This window comes from Mercenaria mercenaria, chromosome 8, assembly GCF_021730395.1.
Source record: "Mercenaria mercenaria strain notata chromosome 8, MADL_Memer_1, whole genome shotgun sequence".
Lineage (NCBI taxonomy): Eukaryota > Metazoa > Mollusca > Bivalvia > Venerida > Veneridae > Mercenaria > Mercenaria mercenaria.
Window position 1 is genome coordinate 31704991 of NC_069368.1, and position 20699 is coordinate 31725689.

At 37.4% G+C, this 20699-nt stretch overlaps 1 protein-coding gene across 2 annotated transcripts in view; it reads right to left on the reverse strand.

The window, feature by feature from the left end:
* Nucleotides 1-6822: 6822 nt before the first annotated feature.
* Nucleotides 6823-20699, reverse strand: part of LOC123566648 (DNA mismatch repair protein Msh6-like) — a 63349-nt gene continuing 49472 nt past the window's right edge. For both annotated transcript variants that reach the window (XM_053549678.1, XM_045360935.2), the window contains exons 23-33: nucleotides 20172-20272; nucleotides 19219-19448; nucleotides 18253-18385; nucleotides 17402-17500; nucleotides 16866-16991; nucleotides 15532-15619; nucleotides 14550-14639; nucleotides 13431-13585; nucleotides 12203-12337; nucleotides 10734-10801; nucleotides 6823-8580 (exon numbers count right to left, since the gene is read on the reverse strand). In XM_053549678.1, coding sequence (XP_053405653.1) covers nucleotides 8523-8580; nucleotides 10734-10801; nucleotides 12203-12337; nucleotides 13431-13585; nucleotides 14550-14639; nucleotides 15532-15619; nucleotides 16866-16991; nucleotides 17402-17500; nucleotides 18253-18385; nucleotides 19219-19448; nucleotides 20172-20272 — 1283 coding nt within the window. In that variant the 3' untranslated portion in view covers nucleotides 6823-8522. The remainder of the gene's footprint in view (nucleotides 8581-10733; nucleotides 10802-12202; nucleotides 12338-13430; nucleotides 13586-14549; nucleotides 14640-15531; nucleotides 15620-16865; nucleotides 16992-17401; nucleotides 17501-18252; nucleotides 18386-19218; nucleotides 19449-20171; nucleotides 20273-20699) is intronic.

The window sequence follows — 20699 nt, forward strand, 5'->3', positions numbered from 1 at the left end:
TGTCTTAATTTTCCAGATCCCCAATATCTTTCACAAAGGTGGGAATTTTTTGTCATAAACTGGAATATTGTGAAGTCATGTAATTTCATGTGTTAAGTTTTGGCAAAAGCAGATATTTTTATTAGCTCACCTGTCACATAGTGACAAGGTGAGCTTTTGTGATCACCCTTCGTCCGTCTGTCCGTGCGTCAACAATTTCTTGTCTGCACGATAGTGGTTTCATTTATGATTTTATTTTAAACAAACTTGCACACAACTTGTATCACCATAAGATCTCGGTTCCTTTCTTTAACTAGCCAGATCCCATTATGGGTTCCAGAGCTATGGCCCCTGAAAGGGCCAAAATTAGCTATTTTGACCTTGTCTGCACAATAGCAGCTTTATTTATAACTTGATTTTTACCAAACTGGCACACAACTTGTATCACCATAAGATCTTGGTTCCTTTGTTGAACTGGCCAGATTCCTTAATGGGTTCCAGAGTTATGGCCCCTGAAAGGGCCAGAATTAGCTAATTTGACCTTGTCTGCACAATAGCAGCTTCATTTATGATTTTATTTTAACCAAACTTGCACACAACTTGTATCACCATAAGATCTTGGTTCCTTTCTTCAACTGGTGAAATTCCTTTATGGGTTCCATAGTTATAGCTCCTGAAAGGGCCAGAATTAGCTATTTTGACCTTGTCTGCACAATAGCAGCTTCATTTATGATTTGAATTTAATCAAACTTGCACAAAACTTGTGTCACCATAAGATCTTGGTTCCTTTTTTAAACCGGCCAGATCCCTTAATGGGTTCCAGAGTTATGGCCCCCGAAAGGGCCAAAATTAGCTATTTTGACCTTATCTGCACAATAGCAGCTTCTTTTATGATTTGATTTTAACCAGACTTGCACACAAGTTGTATTTCCAAAAGATCTTAGTTCCTTTCTTGAACTGGTCAGATTCCATCATGGGTTCCAGAGTTATGGCCCCTTAAAGGTCCAAAATTGGCTATTTTGGCTTTTGCAGCCATATAAATACTTCATTTATGGTTTTATTTGATACAAACTTCCAAAATATCTTCAACAACAATAAATCTTGGATTCCATGACAAATCAGATCCAATCGTAGGTTCCAGAGTTATTTTATATCTGATTACCTCCCCAGATTGTAATCAAAATGGATTTATATCAGTAAGTACTTATAGGACTTATTTGAAATTTCATTATTGTCATTAGTTGGACTGAGCCAAATAGGGTAGATAACTATGGACTGATTTTATGTCAAATTACCTCCCTTTATTTATCCCCCCACCAAAGGTGAAGGGGATATTAGAAATGCTCTCCGTCCGTCCGTCCGTCCGCAACGATATTTGTCCGGAGCATAACTCCAAAAGTACTTGAGGGATTTTCTTCAAACTTCATACACTGATAGAACACATTGGGAGGAAGTGCAGTGTGCAAGAACAATAACTCTGCCTTGCCTATTTTTTGAGTTATTCCCCTTTATCTTATTTTCTTAAAAAAATTTGTCCGGAGCATAACTCCAAAAGTACTGGAGGGATTTTCTTCAAACTTCATACACTGATAGAACACATTGGGAGGAAGTGCAGTGTGCAAGAACAATAACTCTACCTTGCCTATTTTTTGAGTTATTCCCCTTTATCATATTTTCTTAAAACATTTTGTCCGGAGCATAACCCCAAAAGTACTGGAGGGATTTTCTTCAAACTTCATACACTGATAGAACACATTGGGAGGTAGTGCAGTGTGCAAGAACAATAAATCTACCTTGCCTATTTTTTGAGTTATTCCCCTTTATCATATTTTCTTAAAGAACTTTGTCCGGAGCATATCTTCTTCATGCATGGAGGGATTTTGATATATCTTGGCACAAATGTTTACCACTACGATGCGGAATGTCATACGCAAGAACTAGGTCCCTAGGTCTAAGGTCAAGGTCACACTTAGAGGTCAAAGGATACAAGAATAAAAACCTTGTCCGGAGCATTTCTTCTTCATGCATTGAGGGATTTTGATATAACTTGGCACAAATGTTTACCACCTTGAGACGGAGTGTCATGCGCAAGATCCAGGTCACTAGGCCTAAGGTCAAGGTCACACTTAGAGGCCAAAGGTCAGATACAAGAATGACTTTGTCCGAAGCATTTCTTCTTCATGCATGGAGGGATTTTGATGTAACTTGGCACAATTATACACCATCATGAGACGAAGTGTCATGCGCAGTTCCCTTCTTTAGAATTACTTCCCTTTGTTGTTACTTTAAATAGCTTTTATTGTAACTTTTTCATTACTAGTCGTAGGGAAAAATCGAGACCACTTTTCTGTAGTACAACAAACATGCTAAATCCAGTTTTGAGGTGTATTTTGACCAGTCTCTTCCTGATAAAGATTTTTGTGTGGACTTGCAATTTTTTTTTTTTTTTTTTTTTTTTTATATAAAGATTAAACTTCCCTTAGTTGTTACTATAAATAACTTATATTGTAACATTTTTATAATTGACCCTAGGGAAAAAACAAGACCACTTTTCTGTGGTACAGCATAGATGTTACTGTCCAGTTTTAGGTGTATTTTATTAATTTTATTATATATAAGGTATCTCTACCTAGTAAGGAGTTTTTTTGTGGACTTTAAAAAACAAAAGACTTACAATGATTACTAAACAACCACAAAATTAACATGCCATTTGCAAATACAGCTGCTAGAGTAAAGAAATTTGCTTTGACGGGCATATATTGTGACATTCTGGCACTCTTGTTCCCTGTTAGCTTTCCATTCCTTCTTTTTACAGTAGCCATATAGAAAAACATCATAGTTATACTCTTCATGAAAATTAATAAAATTTAGCAGTAAACCACCTCACTACTGACTTATTCTTTCTTCCACATCTTAAAACCCCTGATGCGGACCACATCCTTCAATTATGATATGCCCGGTGGGGGGATTAGCCATGTCTGACATGGCTCTTGTTTCAAATTAAAATGGGTATATCTCCGTAACTAATGAAGATACTGATCTGAAATTTCATTTATGTCAACAGATTTATTTGGCAGATCCTTCTTTTGTTCACTTACAATAATTTTTTTTTAATTACTTCCCTTTTACGTTACTATAAATAGCTTATTTTTAGTAACTTTTTTATTATTGGCCGTAGGAAAAAACCGAGACCACTTTTCTGTGGTACAATATGGATGGTACTTCCAATTTTTAGGTGTATTTTGACATATCTGTACCTTATAAGAAATTTTTTTTTCTTTTTGGTTAAATTTCTTCCCTTTGTTGTTCCTGTCCTTTGGACTTAGATATTTTTTCTGAGGACCTTCTTGTCCTCAAGTGCAATGATAACAGGTGAGCGATATAGGGCCATCATGGCCCTCTTGTTTTGAAATCACTCCGTAGATTTCAGAGTTTGAAACACCCACCCACTTAGCTCAATAAAGAGAGCGCAGATCTACGGTTCATGGGGTTGCGAGTTCAATCCTCGAGAGAGCTGTAACTATGTTCTCAGTGACGATTTGCTAAGACACTGTGTCTGAAATCGCCCCATGTGTTTCTGGGACGATCTGTGTATGAAAAGAATTGGAACCACTGCCTTACCCTTGCATGATCGTAAGAGGCGACTAATAGGGTCTTAACACTTGGTTTTGCAGTAACTCTGTGATTCCAGCTGGTATGCAAATTTTGATTCCATACCTCATGTTTTATTTCGATGTAAATGAGATGTGGAACCAAAATTTGTAGTCCTGTTCGGCGCCATATAGCCTATACTGTGTTGGTGCGCCATAAAACCCAAATAAATAAATAAATTAATGTGTCTGAAATCATTCGTCCTTCACCTCTGATTCATGTGAGAAAGTTGGCAGTTACTTGTGGAGGACAGGTTTGTACTGGTACAGAATCCAGGAACACTGGTTAGGTTAACTGCCTGCTGTTGCATAACTGAAATACTGTTGAAAAACTGTGTTAAACTCAGTTGCTTACTTGAACAAATTTCTTTGCCAAAGCTTCAAAATTGAAAAACTAGGCAAACGGGTCATGGTAAAAATTATGCAAGATAACTACCGTACTGAAGTCTGTTAAAGAATTACACAAGTGGTCCGAATCTCTTTGCTGTAGCTTCAAAAACAAGACGAGATAGAGTGATCTTGGCGCCCACCATTGAACCATTTTTGAATGTTCCAAATTTCAAGACTTGCTCAAGGTCAATTTTCATTTCAGTACACAACACTGTGCATGTGGTACAAATTTGAAAGCTGTGGCTTGAGAAATGTGAAAGTAGGTCACTAGATCAATTTCAAAGTCAAAGTTCATTTCGGTAGACAGAACTATGCATGTGCTTCAAATTTGTAGGCTGTAGCTTGAGAAATGTGAAAGTAGGTACCAAGTAAGAATCCATGTCAAATTTCAATTCAGAACACAAAAATATGCATGTGGTCCAAATTTGAAGCCTGTAGCTTCAGAAATGTGAAAGTAGGTCACTAGGTCAATCTCAAGATCAAAGTTCATTTTGGTACATAAAATTATGCATGTGGTCCAAATTTGAAGGCTATAGCTCGAGAAATGTGAATGTAGGTCACTAGGTCAAAATCAAGGTCAGATTTTATTTCGGAACACAAAACTATGCATGTGGTCCAAATTTGAAGCCTGTACCTTAAAAAAATGAGAAAGTAGGTCACTGGGTCAATATCACGGTCAAAGTTTGTTTCAGTACACAAACTGATGCATGTGGTCCAAATTTGAAGGCTGTAGCTACAGAAATGTAAAAGTAGGTCACTAGGTCAAGATCAAGGTCAACTAGTGTCAAGGTTCATCTTGCCACTCAAAACTATACATTTGGTCCAAATTTGAATGATGTAGGTTATGGACATGAAGATTCTAAAAGTTTTTCCCTATACAAGTCTATATGAACCATGCGACGCCCAGGATGGGGCCATATTTGACCCTAGGGGGATAATTTGAACAAACTTGGTAGAGAACCACTAGATGATGCTACAGTACAAATATCAAAGCCCTAGCCTTTGTGGTTTGAACAAGAAGATTTTCAAAGTTTCCCTATGTAAGTCTATGTAAACCATGTGACCCCCAGGGCAGGGCCATATTTGACCCTAGGGGAATAGTTTGAACAATCTTAGTAGAGGACCACTAGATGATGTCATATACAAAATATCAAAGCCCTAATCCCTGTGATTTTGGACAAGATGATTTTCAAAGTTTTTCCCTATATAAGTCTATATAAACCATGTGACCCCTGTGGTGGGGCAATATTTGACCCCAGGGAAATAATTTGAACAATCTTGGTAGAGGACCACTAGATGATGCTACATACCAAATATCAAAGCCCTGGGCACTGTGGTTTTGGACAAGAAGATTTTCAAAGTTTTTCCCTATATAAATATATGTAAATTATTAAAATAAACAAAGGGCCATAACTTACTCCTAAATTGATGAACCAGTCTGATTTTCAGGGGGACACATCTAGGGTACCAATACATCATTCTGACAAAGATTGGTCAAAATCCCCCCAGTAGTTTCTGAGGAGATGCGATAACGAGAAATTGTTAACGGACGGACCACGCATGCAGTAATTTGAATAGCCCACCATCTTATGATGGTGGGCTAAAAATTGGTAATTGTTAAGAATATTGAATATGAGCATTGAAATAGTTATCAAAAGTTGGTCCAAATTTCTATGCTGTACCTTCGAAACATGAAAGCGGGTTAGTATGTCAAGACTATTAAAGTTGAGTAATGAAATCTGCATCAATCATTATACAGGTGGTCCAAATTTCTAAGCTGTACCTTCAAAAACAAGATAGCAGGTCATGATTAAGAAGAGTGTTGAAATCTGTATCAAACATTATACATGCAGTCCAAATTTCTTTGCTTTAACTAAAATCAAGGAAGTAGGTCATGATTAAGACTATTCAAGATGAATATTAATATCTGTACTGTATCAAACATTATACAAGTAGTCCAATTGGTGACAATGTTTGTGGGCATAGTATCTCGGCCAAGTTCGATAACCAGCAAAATCCCCTTCAGGCTTTCTGGAGTTATGGCCCTTTAATTACTCAAAATCTGCAAATTTAGCCTTGTCCGCTCTCTAAGTCAAACAGTTTTCATCCGATCTTCACCAAACTTTGACAAATTGGGCATAGTATCTCAGCCAAGTATGATAACCAGCAAAATCCCCCCGGGCACAATTTCTTTCAAGTCAAACAGTTTTCATCAGACCTTCCAACTTAGTGACATTGTGGGCATAATATCTCGACCAAGTTCGATAACCAGCAAAATCGCCCTAGGCACTCTTGGATTATGGCCCTTTAATTACTCGAAAATCTGCAAATTTAGCATTGTCTGCTCTCTTAAGTCAAACAGTTTTCATCCGATCTTCACCAAACTTGCCGACAATGTTTGTGGGCAAAATATCTCAGCCAAGTTCGATAACCAGCCAAATCGGCCCAGGCACTCTTGGATAATGGCCCTTGAATTAGGCCAAATTTGATGACGGACGTATTTTGTGACAGTCTGCCACTCTTGTTTAGAAATTTAGCAGTTACATAGGTTAAAGGTCAGTTACTGGGCAGTTGTCAGCTAATGTAGTTTTCAGCTACTGATCAGTTGTCAGCTAATGTAGTTTTCAGCTACTGGTCAGTTTTCAGTTACTTAGCAGTTGTCAGCTAAAGGGCTGTTGTCAGCTAATGTGGTAGCTACTGCAGCTGTTGTCAGCTATCAGTAGAATTGAGCTCGTTTGAAACGAAGGAGTATTTGTTATTCACTTTGATCACTTTTACAATACTAGTACAACAGAACTCGCACTGTTTATAAATCATTTATTTTATACCAGAAAACAATCAACAATTCATAGCACATTGTGTACTGAAAGCACAGATATATCATTAAAAATCTTAAGCAACTTGATAAATGCATTTAAGGTATGACAGATGAAGAAAAAAAATGAAATCATGAAAACAGTATACGAAAGTAATGAATGAAAAATTTATATCCTGAAGTCAGTGGCATCTTAAACTAGAACTAGAGACTGCTTCAAGTAGAAGCACATGTCTCCCCATACTTTTTCGTTGCTGGACATGATCGAGTCTGCCTTTACGACCAGTGTACATCATGATCAGACTGCACTGTTCGCCATTCAGTATCTTTCTGGTAAGCACCCCTTTTAACAGTAAATGGCACTGGCAAAATTGAAAGATGGATAGGTTTATTGTAGAAATTCAGCAAGGTAAGGGTTAACTGATAAGCAATACCCAGCCATTTGACATTTTGTGAAAATAGAAAGAGAAATTACCGAAATTGTACATAATCTCAACTAATCAACAATATTAAACAACAGCTGTTTGTAAAAACATACCAGTATGCCACCTCAAAGGAGACAAGATCCTTTACCATGCTAAATTTCTAAAACTGATCGGTCTATCATTCAATTTGGTTAGTACCATTTATTGTTTGAAGGGGTGTTCAATGAAAATGCAGACCATAATCCGTGCAGGCTGGTCTTGGTTTGCATTGGTCGCAAAGGAAAAATCGTTTACTGCCAGCAGACGAAAGGTTAAGTATGCTGTCAGCCTTAAGAGAACCATAACTCATTCAACAGGAAAATACTGACAAGTACACAAAACTAGCCATGACACTATACCTCACTAGGGAGATTTATTATTTATGGGACCGGAAGGCTCCAGTATAACTACATAGTTCAAAACAACATTGAAAACTGTCCTTCAACAGTAAATTAAGTTCTCTTTGAGTTGAACACAAATGTAATTTTAAATTTAACTAAACAAAAATATAAGTCTCCTTCATCTCATAAGATTTTCCTGCAGTTTTTAATATTTATGAAAAGACAATTTGACTCGGAACTCACTACTATTAATAATTTTAATGTTTTGTAATTACATTACCTCCCTTTATTAACTTTTTGGGGGTCAAAGTGTATCATGCTATTAATCTAGAAGCAGATAGCAGTAGCAAAACCGGCATCTAAACCAAAATGCACTGTTTCAAAAATAACAGTATGCATAATTAGCCATGATACTGAGCATCCCTAATAAGTTGGGTTGAAAGCCAACCAGTAGTTACACAGGAGTAGTTTGTACAAACTTGTGACAGACAGGACAGAGACAGACAAGACAAATTCAATATATCTCCCCAGAATCACATAATCAGTTGATTTTGTCTTTATATGATATGTAAGGCTGCTAGCGTGCATGGCAACTCTACAAAAACTTTACTTTTAACCTCCATCATTTATACATTCCAGAAACACATTCAATGTGTAAATATACATGCTTAAAACAAGTACTCGCAGCAGCCTTTATTAAGAAAACTAAGTTTAGTGCACCAATCCTGGTTCCTTAACATACATCAATGTTCAGTATGTCAACCTTTATAAAATGCAGTATGTATATAAAGTTTGCATTCTTGCAACACAAAATGGCAGTGGTAACTATTATGTGTCATGGTACAATCTTCACGCAGGACCTTTTCCCCCCTCCTTTATTCGATCACGCAGGTGTCTGTATGGCCTGGAGTTTCTCTTTTGTGCTGTCTTTCCACAAGTTCCTGTAGGGAAATAAAACAATTTCACTTTCTTGTTTGTTATATTTAACCAATATTTAAGCTCTCACTGTATAACTGTTTGGCATTTAAATTTCCATGAAGTTCTTGTTTAAATATAACAATTTGGGGAAAATCTTTCTGGACGGCAAGTCAACAAAATTGCAACAATTTGTGAACTGCATAAACAAACAAGAGGACCATGATGGTCCTGAATTACTCACCTCTTCCCACATGACCCAGTTTTGAGTATGACGTCGGTTTTTCTATTATTTGACATAGTGACCTAGTTTTTGAGCTCATGTGACCCAGTTTTGAACTTGACCTAGATATTATCAAGATAAAAATTCTGACCAATTTTCATGAAGATCCATTGAAAAATATGGTCTCTAGAGAGGTCACAAGGTTTTTCTATTAATTGACCTATTGACTTAGTTTTCGAAGGTACGTGACCCTGTTTTGAACTTTACCTAGATATCATCAAGGTGAACATTCTCACTAATTTTCATGCAGATCTCATGAAAAATATGGCCTCTAGAGAGGTCACAAGGTTTTTCTATTTTTATATCTACTGGCCTAGTTTTTGACGCAGGTGACCCACTTTCGAAACTGACCTAGATATCATCAAGGTGAACATTCAGATCAATTTTCATGAAGATCCATTGAAAAATATGGCCTCTAGAGAGGTCAAAAGATTTCAATAATTTTAGACCTACTGACCTAGTTTTTGACCGCAGTTGACCCAGTTTCAAACTTGACCTAGATATCATCAAGATGAACATTCAGACCAACTTTCATACAGATCCCATGAAAAGTATGGCCTCTAGAGAGGTCACAACGTTTTTTTATTATCTGACCTACTGACCTAGTTTTTTAAGGCACGTGACCCAGTTTCAAACTTGACCTAGATATCATCAAGTTGAACATTCTGACCAATTTTTATGGAGATCCATTCATAAGTATGGCCTCTAGAGAGGTCACAAGGTTTTTCTATTTTTAGACCTACTGACCTAGTTTTTGACCACACATGACCCTGTTTCGAACTTGACCTAGATATCATCAAGATGAACATTCAGACCAACTTTCATACAGATCCCATGAAAAATATGGCCTTTAGAGAGGTCACAAGGTTTTTCTGTTATTTGACCTACTGACCTAGTTTTTGAAGGTAGGTGACCCACTTTCGAACTTGACCTAGATATCATCAAGGTGAACATTCTGACCAATTTTCATGAAGATCTCATGAAATATTTGGCCTCTAGAGAGGTCACAAGGTTTTTCTATTTTTAGACCTACTGACCTAGCTTTTGACTGCACGTGACCCAGTTTCAAACTTGACCTAGATATCATCAAGGTGAACGTTCTGACCAATTTTCATGAAGATCTTGTGAAATATATGGCCTCTAGAGAGGTCACAAGGTTTTTCTATTTTTAGACCTACTGACCTAGTTTTTGACCACACATGACCCTGTTTCGAACTTGACCTAGATATCATCAAGATGAACATATAGACCAACTTTCATACAGATCCCATGAAAAATATGGCCTTTAGAGAGGTCACAAGGTTTTTCTATTATTTGACCTACTGACCTAGTTTTTGAAGGCATGTGACCCAGTTTCGAACTTGACCTAGATATCATCAAGGTGAACGTTCTGACCAATTTTCATGAAGATCTTGTGAAATATATGGCCTCTAGAGAGGTCACAAGGTTTTTCTATTTTTAGAACTACTGACCTAGTTTTTGAAGGCACGTGACCCAGTTTCAAACTTTATATAGATATCATTAAGGTGAACATTCTGACCAATTTTCATGAAGATCTTGTGAAATATATGGCCTCTAGAGAGGTCACAAGGTTTTTCTATTTTTAGACCTACTGACCTAGTTTTTGACCGCACGTGACCCAGTTTTGAACTTGACCTAGATATCATCAAGATGAACATTCTGACCAACTTTCATAAAGATCCCATGAAAAATGTGACCTCTAAATTGGTCACAAGCAAAAGTTTACGGACGGACGACGTCGCCGCGCGATCACAAAAGCTCACCTTGTCACTTTGTGACAGGTGAGCTAAAAACACAATTACTCCCCACATTGTAGCTTACCACATATATTTAAACAAAGGAGAATTTGCCAGAAATACATGAAATGTTACCTACCTGAAGCACCTAATAGTATCCACTGAAGATTCAAACTCCTTTGCTTTTTGAACAGCCACTTTGATCACCTACAACAGTATAAGTAAATTTTGTATTTTTCTGAATATATGGCAAATATGCTAACAAATATCAATAGGGAGGTCAATAGTTCTGGGTCTTCCACAACCATTCTAAAACATATTGCTTTTAATGTCACATCGACACAATAATGGGTCATTTAGCAACTTTCCAGCTTTATATGTTGGTTTTTGTTTGTTACAACTTCCCCACATGAATCAGAGGTGGAGGACTAATGATTTCAGACACAATGTCGTTTAATAGTCGCGGAGAACATACGCCCTGCCCGAGGATCGAACTCGCGACCCTGAGATCCGTAGACCAACACTCTACCTACTGAGCTAACCAGTGCCCCCATGGGCATTATTTCGCCACAAGTGGGGACTTTGGATAAATCACTGACCTTCCATAAGCCAGCACTATGCCCAAAGAGAGGCTCAAACCCACCATGTTGAGGGGCAAATGATTTGAAATCGGCACTTCAACCACTTGGCAACAGAGACATCTCTTAAATTAAAACTTCAGGAACTTACATAATATTTTTACCTCAAGGTCAGTTATATTCAAACAGAACAGATCAGTAAGCGAGTTTCCATGATCCTGCTTTTTACAACTACAGGCAGATGTGCAATGTTTCTATATACGAGTGCTGCTGCGTTAAAACCAACATCAGGACTTTGCGACCTGGGCCCAGTTGTTCAAAACTTTAACAGGCGATTAAGATAATGGTCAATTAACTTTTAGAGTTTTATTTCGTCATTTTAGAAAACTTAGGAAAACTAATGGTTGAGTTAATGAATATGAACACTAAAATGTGTTTACTGTAAAACTATTAAATCGTACTAGTGTTTCCCAACATGACCAGTATTTTGAATCAAAATTTAACAGCCGGTTAGTTTAATAGCCTGTTAAAGTTTTGACAACTGGGCCCAGTAACGTTTCAGATCAGTGAACATCCATACTTTTATCAATTTCCATACTTGTATGCAACTGATAAATGAAAATAATGGATTCAGATCATATTGTACAAATTTTCAAGCTGGTCTGGATCAGTTATGATTGCAAAGACCCTTACAGTTTTCACATATTTATTTAGCACAGTTAAGTCCAAGTTTCAGTCTGTAATTGTTGAGGAATACATTTAACAAGGTAAGAACTTTCCTTAATTTTTGTCCTTTCAAAAGACCTTTAGATACTAAAGGCATTTGAGATGATTTTGGGGTAAAAAAAAGAGACTAAATTCAAAGACTCAGGTCCCAATCTTTCTGTTACTACACACTAGCATTGAAGGAATCAGTTCAGCAGCATTGTACATTTCGTTACTTAGCAGAGGTTTTCAGAATTTTCAACAACCCAGATGAAAAGTCTCAAAACTGGCACAAAAGAAAAGACTTTACAACAAAGGGGAGTACCTCTTCTGGTAGATTAGCCAGCCTGGCAGCATTGAAACCATAACTTTTAGGACACGCCCCTGAGGTGAACTTGTACAGAAATGTGATCGTCTCCTGTGTGGGGTCCTCTTCATCCTCATTCTCAACCATACATGCCTGGAAATACAAAATTAATCAGTATTATTTCGCAAAAATATGTTATAAGACATTATTAAGTCCAAATCATGTTTAATTGTAAGACTTAAACCCGGCCATGGAACTTCACAAAAGGAGGCCATAAATGCCTCAAGTTCTAGATTAAATGAAAAAGTAAAATTTAAAGAAACTTTGGGTTAGCATGTGGGTGGTTGTGTATGTGTGTCTGGCAGTGTGTGGTGGTAGTGACAGAAAATTGAGCCTTAGCATATGAAATCAAGTGGATTTATTTTCTTTTCTTTTTTTTTTTTTTGGTGGTGGGGGTGGGAGAAGCAGTAATGTAGATATTTTGAGAGAGGAGTAAAGTGGATTGGTGCAAAGCTTAAATCATCCTTAACCTGCTGGCGGCAAGTGACTATGCCTTTGCAACCAGTGCAGACCAAGATCAGCCTGCACATCCATGCAGTCTGATCATGGTCTACACTGTTCGCTATTCAGTCAGTAAATTTTCAGCGAACACTCCTTTTAACAGTTAATGGTTCTGTCCAAATTGAAATATGGACAAGTTCATTATAGAAATTTAGCAGGGTAAGGGTTAAAATATTTATTAAGTCATGCTCTGGACACAAATTATTACAGACGTATGTGCCATCATCACAAAAGTCCACCATTTTTCCAAAATGGACACATAAGAAGTCAAAAAAGCCCTTTCATGGCATTAAGGAAATTTTGCATGTACATGTTTCTCAGTAATCACTTGACTATATACTTCCAAACTCAAGATTTTGACACCATGAAAATACTGAAGCTACTTTATAAAGCAAGGTAATGTAAGTGCTACTTTATACTCTATGCTACTACAATAAAATGAACTCATTGGCCAGATTTTGTAACTCTGTCTCACATTTTAACTAAATTTTAAAGTTTGATAAGTAAGCTGGTTTATCAGACACTTCTGAACCACATGCTGTCAAACTGGACAAGTCTTGGACATACTAAAATCACTTAACAGAGCTTAACTCTGACAAACTTTTAAACAAAACTATGAACGACTAGATATAGACATAGATGGAAACTACTTAAGTGTGAACTGATACAATACACAATGAATTACCATATGTCCGAGCCGAATGTTTGGGTCATGTGAGAATTCCTCAACGAGACTGTGGTAGTGTGTGGAGAACAAAGTTCTACATGTGACATTCCTCGACAGTTCCTGAACTACTGCACAGGCTATAGCTGTACCATCATAAGTCGCAGTACCTCGTCCTGCAAGAGAAGTAACATAAAGGGAACATTTTTAGTGTAATAGTTTTTAAAACATCATTAGTTCCTATTGCTGTATTGCATTCAATCAATCAATATATTGTGACATCATTAAGTTTAGTGGGTATGGAATTTCATTGTGTTATAGGATTTCAAGTTTTGAATAAGAATGAATGGGAATTTTAATAACTCATTTGGATCCCAATTCGCGAATTGATACAACCACAAAAATTAGTCAAACAGGCATTGCACATAGTATTTCTATTAAGAAACTGAGAAGGGCATTATAATGGCAAGTCACACTGGAAGAACAATTCACATTGTACCCCTTAAATTCACTGATGTTGGAACATTCGTGTTTGTCGCATAAAACTGATACTATTTCAATCACAAGGTGAGCAATTTTCGCTTGTTTGAAAACTCGTTTCATAACACCTCCACATATATCTTTATGTAATCCTTGATACTGTGAAATCATTTTAATTCGCTGGCATGAAATTTCGCGCAAACATGAAAAAGGACTGTTTCCCGCCGGCTTTAATTCGCGCATTTTCAATAATAATGACGCGGTCTTAAATTCGCGCATCGGTCCTAGCGCGAAATCCGCGAAAATTCGTCCTACGCGAATAAAAATGATTTCACAGTAGCATCTGCATCAGTTTCTATTTAGGTTTGTTTTGTGTAGCAATGACATAAGTGTCAGTCATATGGCAACTGTCCAGCTTTTAATAATGGAGGAAGGCTCCAGATTATGTCAGCTGCAGGCTAGCACCTGATTGGAACCACCAACCCTCTGCATGCAAGCAAGTGGTTGGCTTCAATTCTACATCTAAAGCTTTAAATTTTATGAACCCAGTGGCTGAGGTCAAGGGATTCAGTTAAGGACCATCATTATTCACATACAGAGGCCCTTATTTCTAGTTAATAGTAACTTGTGTGTCTAAATTGAAGGAAAAACTGTACATACCAAGTTCATCTACAAGGACAAGAGAATGCCGTGTTGCATGTTGAAGTATGGCTGACGTCTCACTGAGTTCTACAAAGAATGTGCTCTCACCTAAAAGAGAAATGCTTCCTCATTATTTTCATTCGAATCAGCTTCAATGTGAATAACCAGAAATACACAATCCCCATCTTTCATTAATGTCGAAAAACTTTATCATATGTGTTTTAAATTCTACATATATGAATTAATTGTGTATGTGGAACTATATTCTTGATTGAATGTCAGGCAGTAACAGCTGACTGTTAGAAAATCCAGTTATTTTTAGTGGTTGTAACCATTTTTACTGTGTTAGCAATTTGTATTAAGTGAGTTCTATTTTACACTTATTACATAGTACTTTTCATACACATAAACATGTTTAATTCAATGTCTACAAAAACTGTACATAGAGATTGTTCATATTTACAATTACGAGATTTGGGTTTAATCTGCCTTTAAACGAAATACTGAACTAGATGCTTTTGTAGAAAAGCGCATGTCTCCCCCCATGCATCGTCATATAGGTAGGAAGACAATAGGGGAGAGGAGAGACACTGATGGTTGGTTGCAATAGGGATCATCTACTTGGCATGTCTAATCATCCAACTAAGTTTCAACATTCTGGGCCTAGTGGTCCAACATTTTATTAAGTTTCCTGTGACCTTGACCTTTGATAAAGTGAACGCAAAAACACTAGGGTTGTCCACTCTATACGCCCTGCCAGCCTATGAAGTTTGAAGGTTCTCGGTAAAATGGTGCTCCAGTTATTGATTGGAAATGAAGTGTGATGGACAGAAGGACGCCTTTACTCAGTACCTATGAAATCTCAACCACTAAATAAATTTATTTCCTTCAGGATAAGTGTGCATTCAAATACCACCTGTTTACTAACACATTATGAAAAGTTGATCTAAATCGTCCTATGTATTTTGATATGGCAGCTAAAACATTTTCCATTTCTTACCAGCCATGATTCTGTCACTGGCACCAAGCCGTGTAAATACCCTGTCTACTGGTGTTAACCTACACTTCTCTGCTGGTACATAACAACCCTGAAATAAACCTTTATACATAAGCTTCAGGAAAGGGCCACACAAAAGAGGCATCACAGACTGGAATTTTTCTGCGAGACTTAATTTAATATATAAAGTCTTCAAACTAATTAGACAACTCTTGCTTTAGGCAGAGAGATATATTTGTTTCCTTCCCTTGCAATTACACAACTGAGTGGAAAATGAAAAGGGTTTTAGACATATCATATTTTTTTTTACCACAAAGACAGTAAGGATATATTCATATGTGTCTGATTTATCCTTAAGAACTGCTTTAGATGCATTTGTCAGCTTATTTATGGTAAACAAGAGCTGTCTCCGTAGGATGACACATGCCCCCGATGGCACTTTGAATGAATAGTTATGGCCGATGTTAGAGTTTAGGACCTTTGACCTACGGACCTGGGTCTTGCGCGCCACACATCGTCTTACTGTGTCACACATTCATGCATAGTTATTTTAAAATCCATGCATGAATGACAAAGATATGGACCGGACATGCCCATCAATGCACTATCATGAAAAATGATCTTTAACGTCTAATGTGACCTTGACCTTTGAGCTACGGACCTGGGTCTTGCGTGTGACACGTCGTCTTATTGTGGTACACATTCATGCCAAGTTATTTGAAAATCCATCCATCGATGACAAAGATATGGACCAGACACGCCCATCAATGCACTATCCTTTAACGTCTAAGTGTGACCTTGACCTTTGAGCTACGGACCTGGGTCTTGCGCATTGCACGTCATCTTACTGTGGTACACATTCATGCCAAGTTATTTGAAAATCCATCCATCGATGACAAAGATATGGACCGGACACGCCCATCAATGCACTATCCTTTAACGTCTAAGTGTGACCTTGACCTTTGAGCTACGGACCTGGGTCTTGCGCACTGCACATCGTCTTACTGTGGTACACATTCATGCCAAGTTATTTGAAAATCCATCCATCGATGACAAAGATATGGACCGGACACGCCCATCAATGCACTATCCTTTAACATCTAAGTGTGACCTTGACCTTTGAGCTACGGACCTGGGTCTTGTGCACTGCACGTCGTCTTACTGTGGTACACATTCATGCCAAGTTATTTGAAAATCCATCCATCGATGACAAAGATATGGAGCGGACACGAAAATTGCGGACAGACCGACAGACTGACAGACCGACAGACGGTTCAAAAACTATATGCCTCCCTTCGGGGGCATAAAAATTAACCTTCACAACAAATTGCCCTTACCATCTGTGCCATAATAACCACCAAGCCAACTTGTCTCATCAATGTAGATTTACCTCCCATGTTTGGTCCTGTTACCAAGACAACCTGACTGTTCCCATGGCCGTCATCAGCGTCATTTTCATTTTCCTAAAAATTCAAAATAGGAACTTCTTTGCTTTTTTTATTTTAAGTTTTAATATTTCAAAACAACATTTCCCAGACATACCGGTATATCACATTTTCAAAGGAATTCAATTTTTTAAAGCCTATTACATGACCTACATTCCTCTAATTCTTTGTCAGCAGAACAAGTCACAGCAAGGACAACTTTCACTCTAAGTAAACAGCTGAAGTCATGACTGAAACTTCATAATCTGAACACCGTGATATTGTATAAAATTTTATAATTCTCTCACAAATCATAGGTAGGAGGAAAGCCTACAACAGTGAAATGTCTTTAAACATCTGAAAACTATAAACTGCACATGTGAAATATGGTTCAGAAATAGCTTCAGAGGAAGTACAAATTACTTGTATCATACAGAACTTATTCTTACATCTTTTATTCCTATGACTGTATCATTAGGTATAAAATCGCCTCCAGTAAAGGTCCGGCAAACACAAGGATGTCTCGCATCGCGTATCTCAAGGAAGGGCTGAAATGCAAGAATGTACATGGTAAAACATTGGGTGCATTTGAAGTTTGCACTTGCTAGATTTGTTTCTACAAACTTTTTTTGCATATGACTTTTTGTTGGGTTTAAAATGACACCGACACTTAACTTCAAAGAATGACTTTGGCGTTACTGATTAAGATCCTAGGTGCCATTCTGAGGATTATTTCCACCAAGGAACTGCATTTCAGTAGAACCACCGACTTTCTGTAAGCCAGTGAGCAGGATGGCTTATACAAAAGAATTAGACACCTGTTGTGCAATGTGAGTGAATGACCTGCAAGCAATAACTTATCAATCCACAGCTACTTCTGCACAAGTTTAACTGGGAACTTGCATAGTTAAAATCAGAATATAATCTCTACAATGGCAGCTTTTCTTATTCAGAGTACATGGTCGGTTTGTTTGCTTTAGGTTTAAGTCAGACAAACACAGTTCCAGACTTGTCAGCTTTTGATGGTAGAGTAAGAGCCCAATGCATGTGCCTCCCAGGGCATTATTTCAGGCAGATGTAGTTGTGTAGAACCATAGAGCCACCGACCTTCCATATGCCAACATGATGGCTCCTTGATGTAAGAATTCTACAAAGCGAGATTTCAAGCCGACTGCGGTGACAGGCAGGTGAATTAATCAGCAGCTTTTAACTATTTTGCAATGAAGGTCGCCTTCCTGTGTTTTTAGTCGTCATTTTTATTTAAGATTTAAATGGGACTTAAAACTGTTTTTTAACTAACCTGTTGGTCATCATCTGGTACAACTATCTCTGGCCTGCAAACCACTCCATCAGCACACCGACTGTACTGAGCCATCGACAATAACACATCCAACACGGACATACACTGCACTGCAGTATCCCACATTTTATACCTGATCAAACACAGAAACTATATAACAAAACTGCTACAGGCAATGTATGTGTTTATTTACATGATATCCTTGAACATGTTCCAATACCTGACCCGTCTTACAGTATCTATGCAGTTAGCTTACATAGAACATGTATTGAATAGTGTGGTAGGTTAAATGATCTTAAGATAGTTCTGCATGTCTGATGAAATGAAAGTGATGGTGTAACACCTGTAACAATACCCAACAGCCGTTATATCAGTAGGATATATGTTGCCAGGAATCTTATATCCCACGTATTAAAAGTTTAAGAGTTTGTGCTACTGTTTTTCTTAACCAAATATCAAGCAAATAACCTCATCTTTCTTACTGGCTAAATTTTCTTCTGACACAATGCTTAAATTTTTTTTCTCTATTATAGAACAACATTTGTTTAAAACGAGCAGATCTACCTTAAGATACAATGTTACAAGTAGTTGGTGACTCTTCAAACGGAAGGGAAATCAAAATGATTATCACAAATATTTGAGCCGCGCCATGAGAAAATCAACAGTGGCTTTGCGATCAGCTTGGATCCAGACCAGCCTGCACATACGCGCAGTCTGGTCAGGATCCATGCTGTTCGCTTTCAAAGCCTATTGCAATTAAAGAAATCGTTAGCGAACAGCATGAATCCTGACCAGACTGCGCGGATGCGCAGGCTGGTCTGGATCAATGCTAGTCACAAAGCCACTATGCTGAAGTTCTCATGGCGCGGCTCATTTACATCCAAAGTAAATTACTTTAATAATAACAAGCTGTATTGTAATGTCTAAAGTATTTTTCACAAAAAATCAGCAAAGAAAAAAACTGACCGTTTATCAAAATTATGAAAAATTCTTCTCATCACATCCTTCAGTGCTGCGTCTTTCCTTTCCTCAGCATCAACCAGTTCCGCTAACATCTCTTCTATATCAGTTGTTCTGAACCTTTTAGCTCCCTTCTTTGATGACATCAGCTGAAACTCATTTGGCACATTCCGTACTGCACTCTCTGGAATTTCCATCTGGTAACGATTCTTTCCTGTTCCCCAGTATACTATCGACTGAAAACATATGTGACATTTCAATAATGAATTCCTAACTCAATTCTTCTAAATCTAATCAAGAGCAAAACTGTAGGCACTGGTACCTGTTTGGTTCACCCGATCTGTAACAAGAGCTTTTCTGTTAACTGCAGCTTTTTTCTCTTTTTTTGCAAGATAAAGATGTAAACTACATATAATTTCTAAAGGTCTCTGGCGTAGTAGTAAGTGCTGTTTAATTTTTTAAAATATCTTTAATAATGTCAATTTTATGGCTTTAAATGTGTTTTTCCCTAAATAAAAACCTGGAGAAATAAAAAAGTTTCGAAAAGTTTTTTCCCAGCAATTATACCCCATCAAAAATACTTTTTTTCTTAAGATAAATTCATTCAGAATTATGTATAATATCAATGGTATTGCCTTATATTCAAAGACAAATCAAGGAAAAACCTTAGTATGGAAAAGTGAAATCACACAGCAGGATGCATAGAAAAAAAGTTGCCAGAAACATCAACTTTTAACAAAGTTGCTACCTACTGCATTCATCAACTATGACAGGATTCATTGATGATGGGCAAGTATTTTAAAGACAGCAACATTAGAAACCCCCTGAGTCATCGAAAGCTCTTTAAGCAACACCAAGCAAAACTTAAAAGGACTAATATTTCTACAGTATACAATCTTACTCTTTTAAAGCAAGTAATGCACATTCTAACATTAGAAATTCTATACATCTATACATACCCTACATCCTAACCTAGTTTTTTGTTTATCGAGATACTGCTGTAGACTACTCTGTGTTGATTCTATATCTCGAGTGGCTTTATCATAATCTGGATCTACTCCTAAAATTGTAAAATAAAAATGTGATCAAATGTGCTGAGTATGAACAACATCCCTCTCATCATTTTATTTCATGGGCACAAAATATGTGGTTTTGGTCAAAATGGCTATCTCATGGGGATATGAATTCGTAGATTTCAGCTTTTGAACATAAAATGAATTTGAATTTTACTTCTTAACTGGAATTAATTTTTTTTTTTTTGACTGACTCTGCCGTATGATGCGGGAAAATTTGGTCCCCCATGAATATTCACGATTTCATAGTAGCTAGGTGGTCAGAGGGATAGCACTGAAGAATCTGTGACCAAGCTTGACAGTAACAAGAGCTGTCTCCATAGGATGACACATGCCCCCGATGGCACTTTGAATGAATAGTTTTGGCCGATGTTAGAGTTTAGGACCTTTGACCTACGGAGCTGGGTCTTGCGC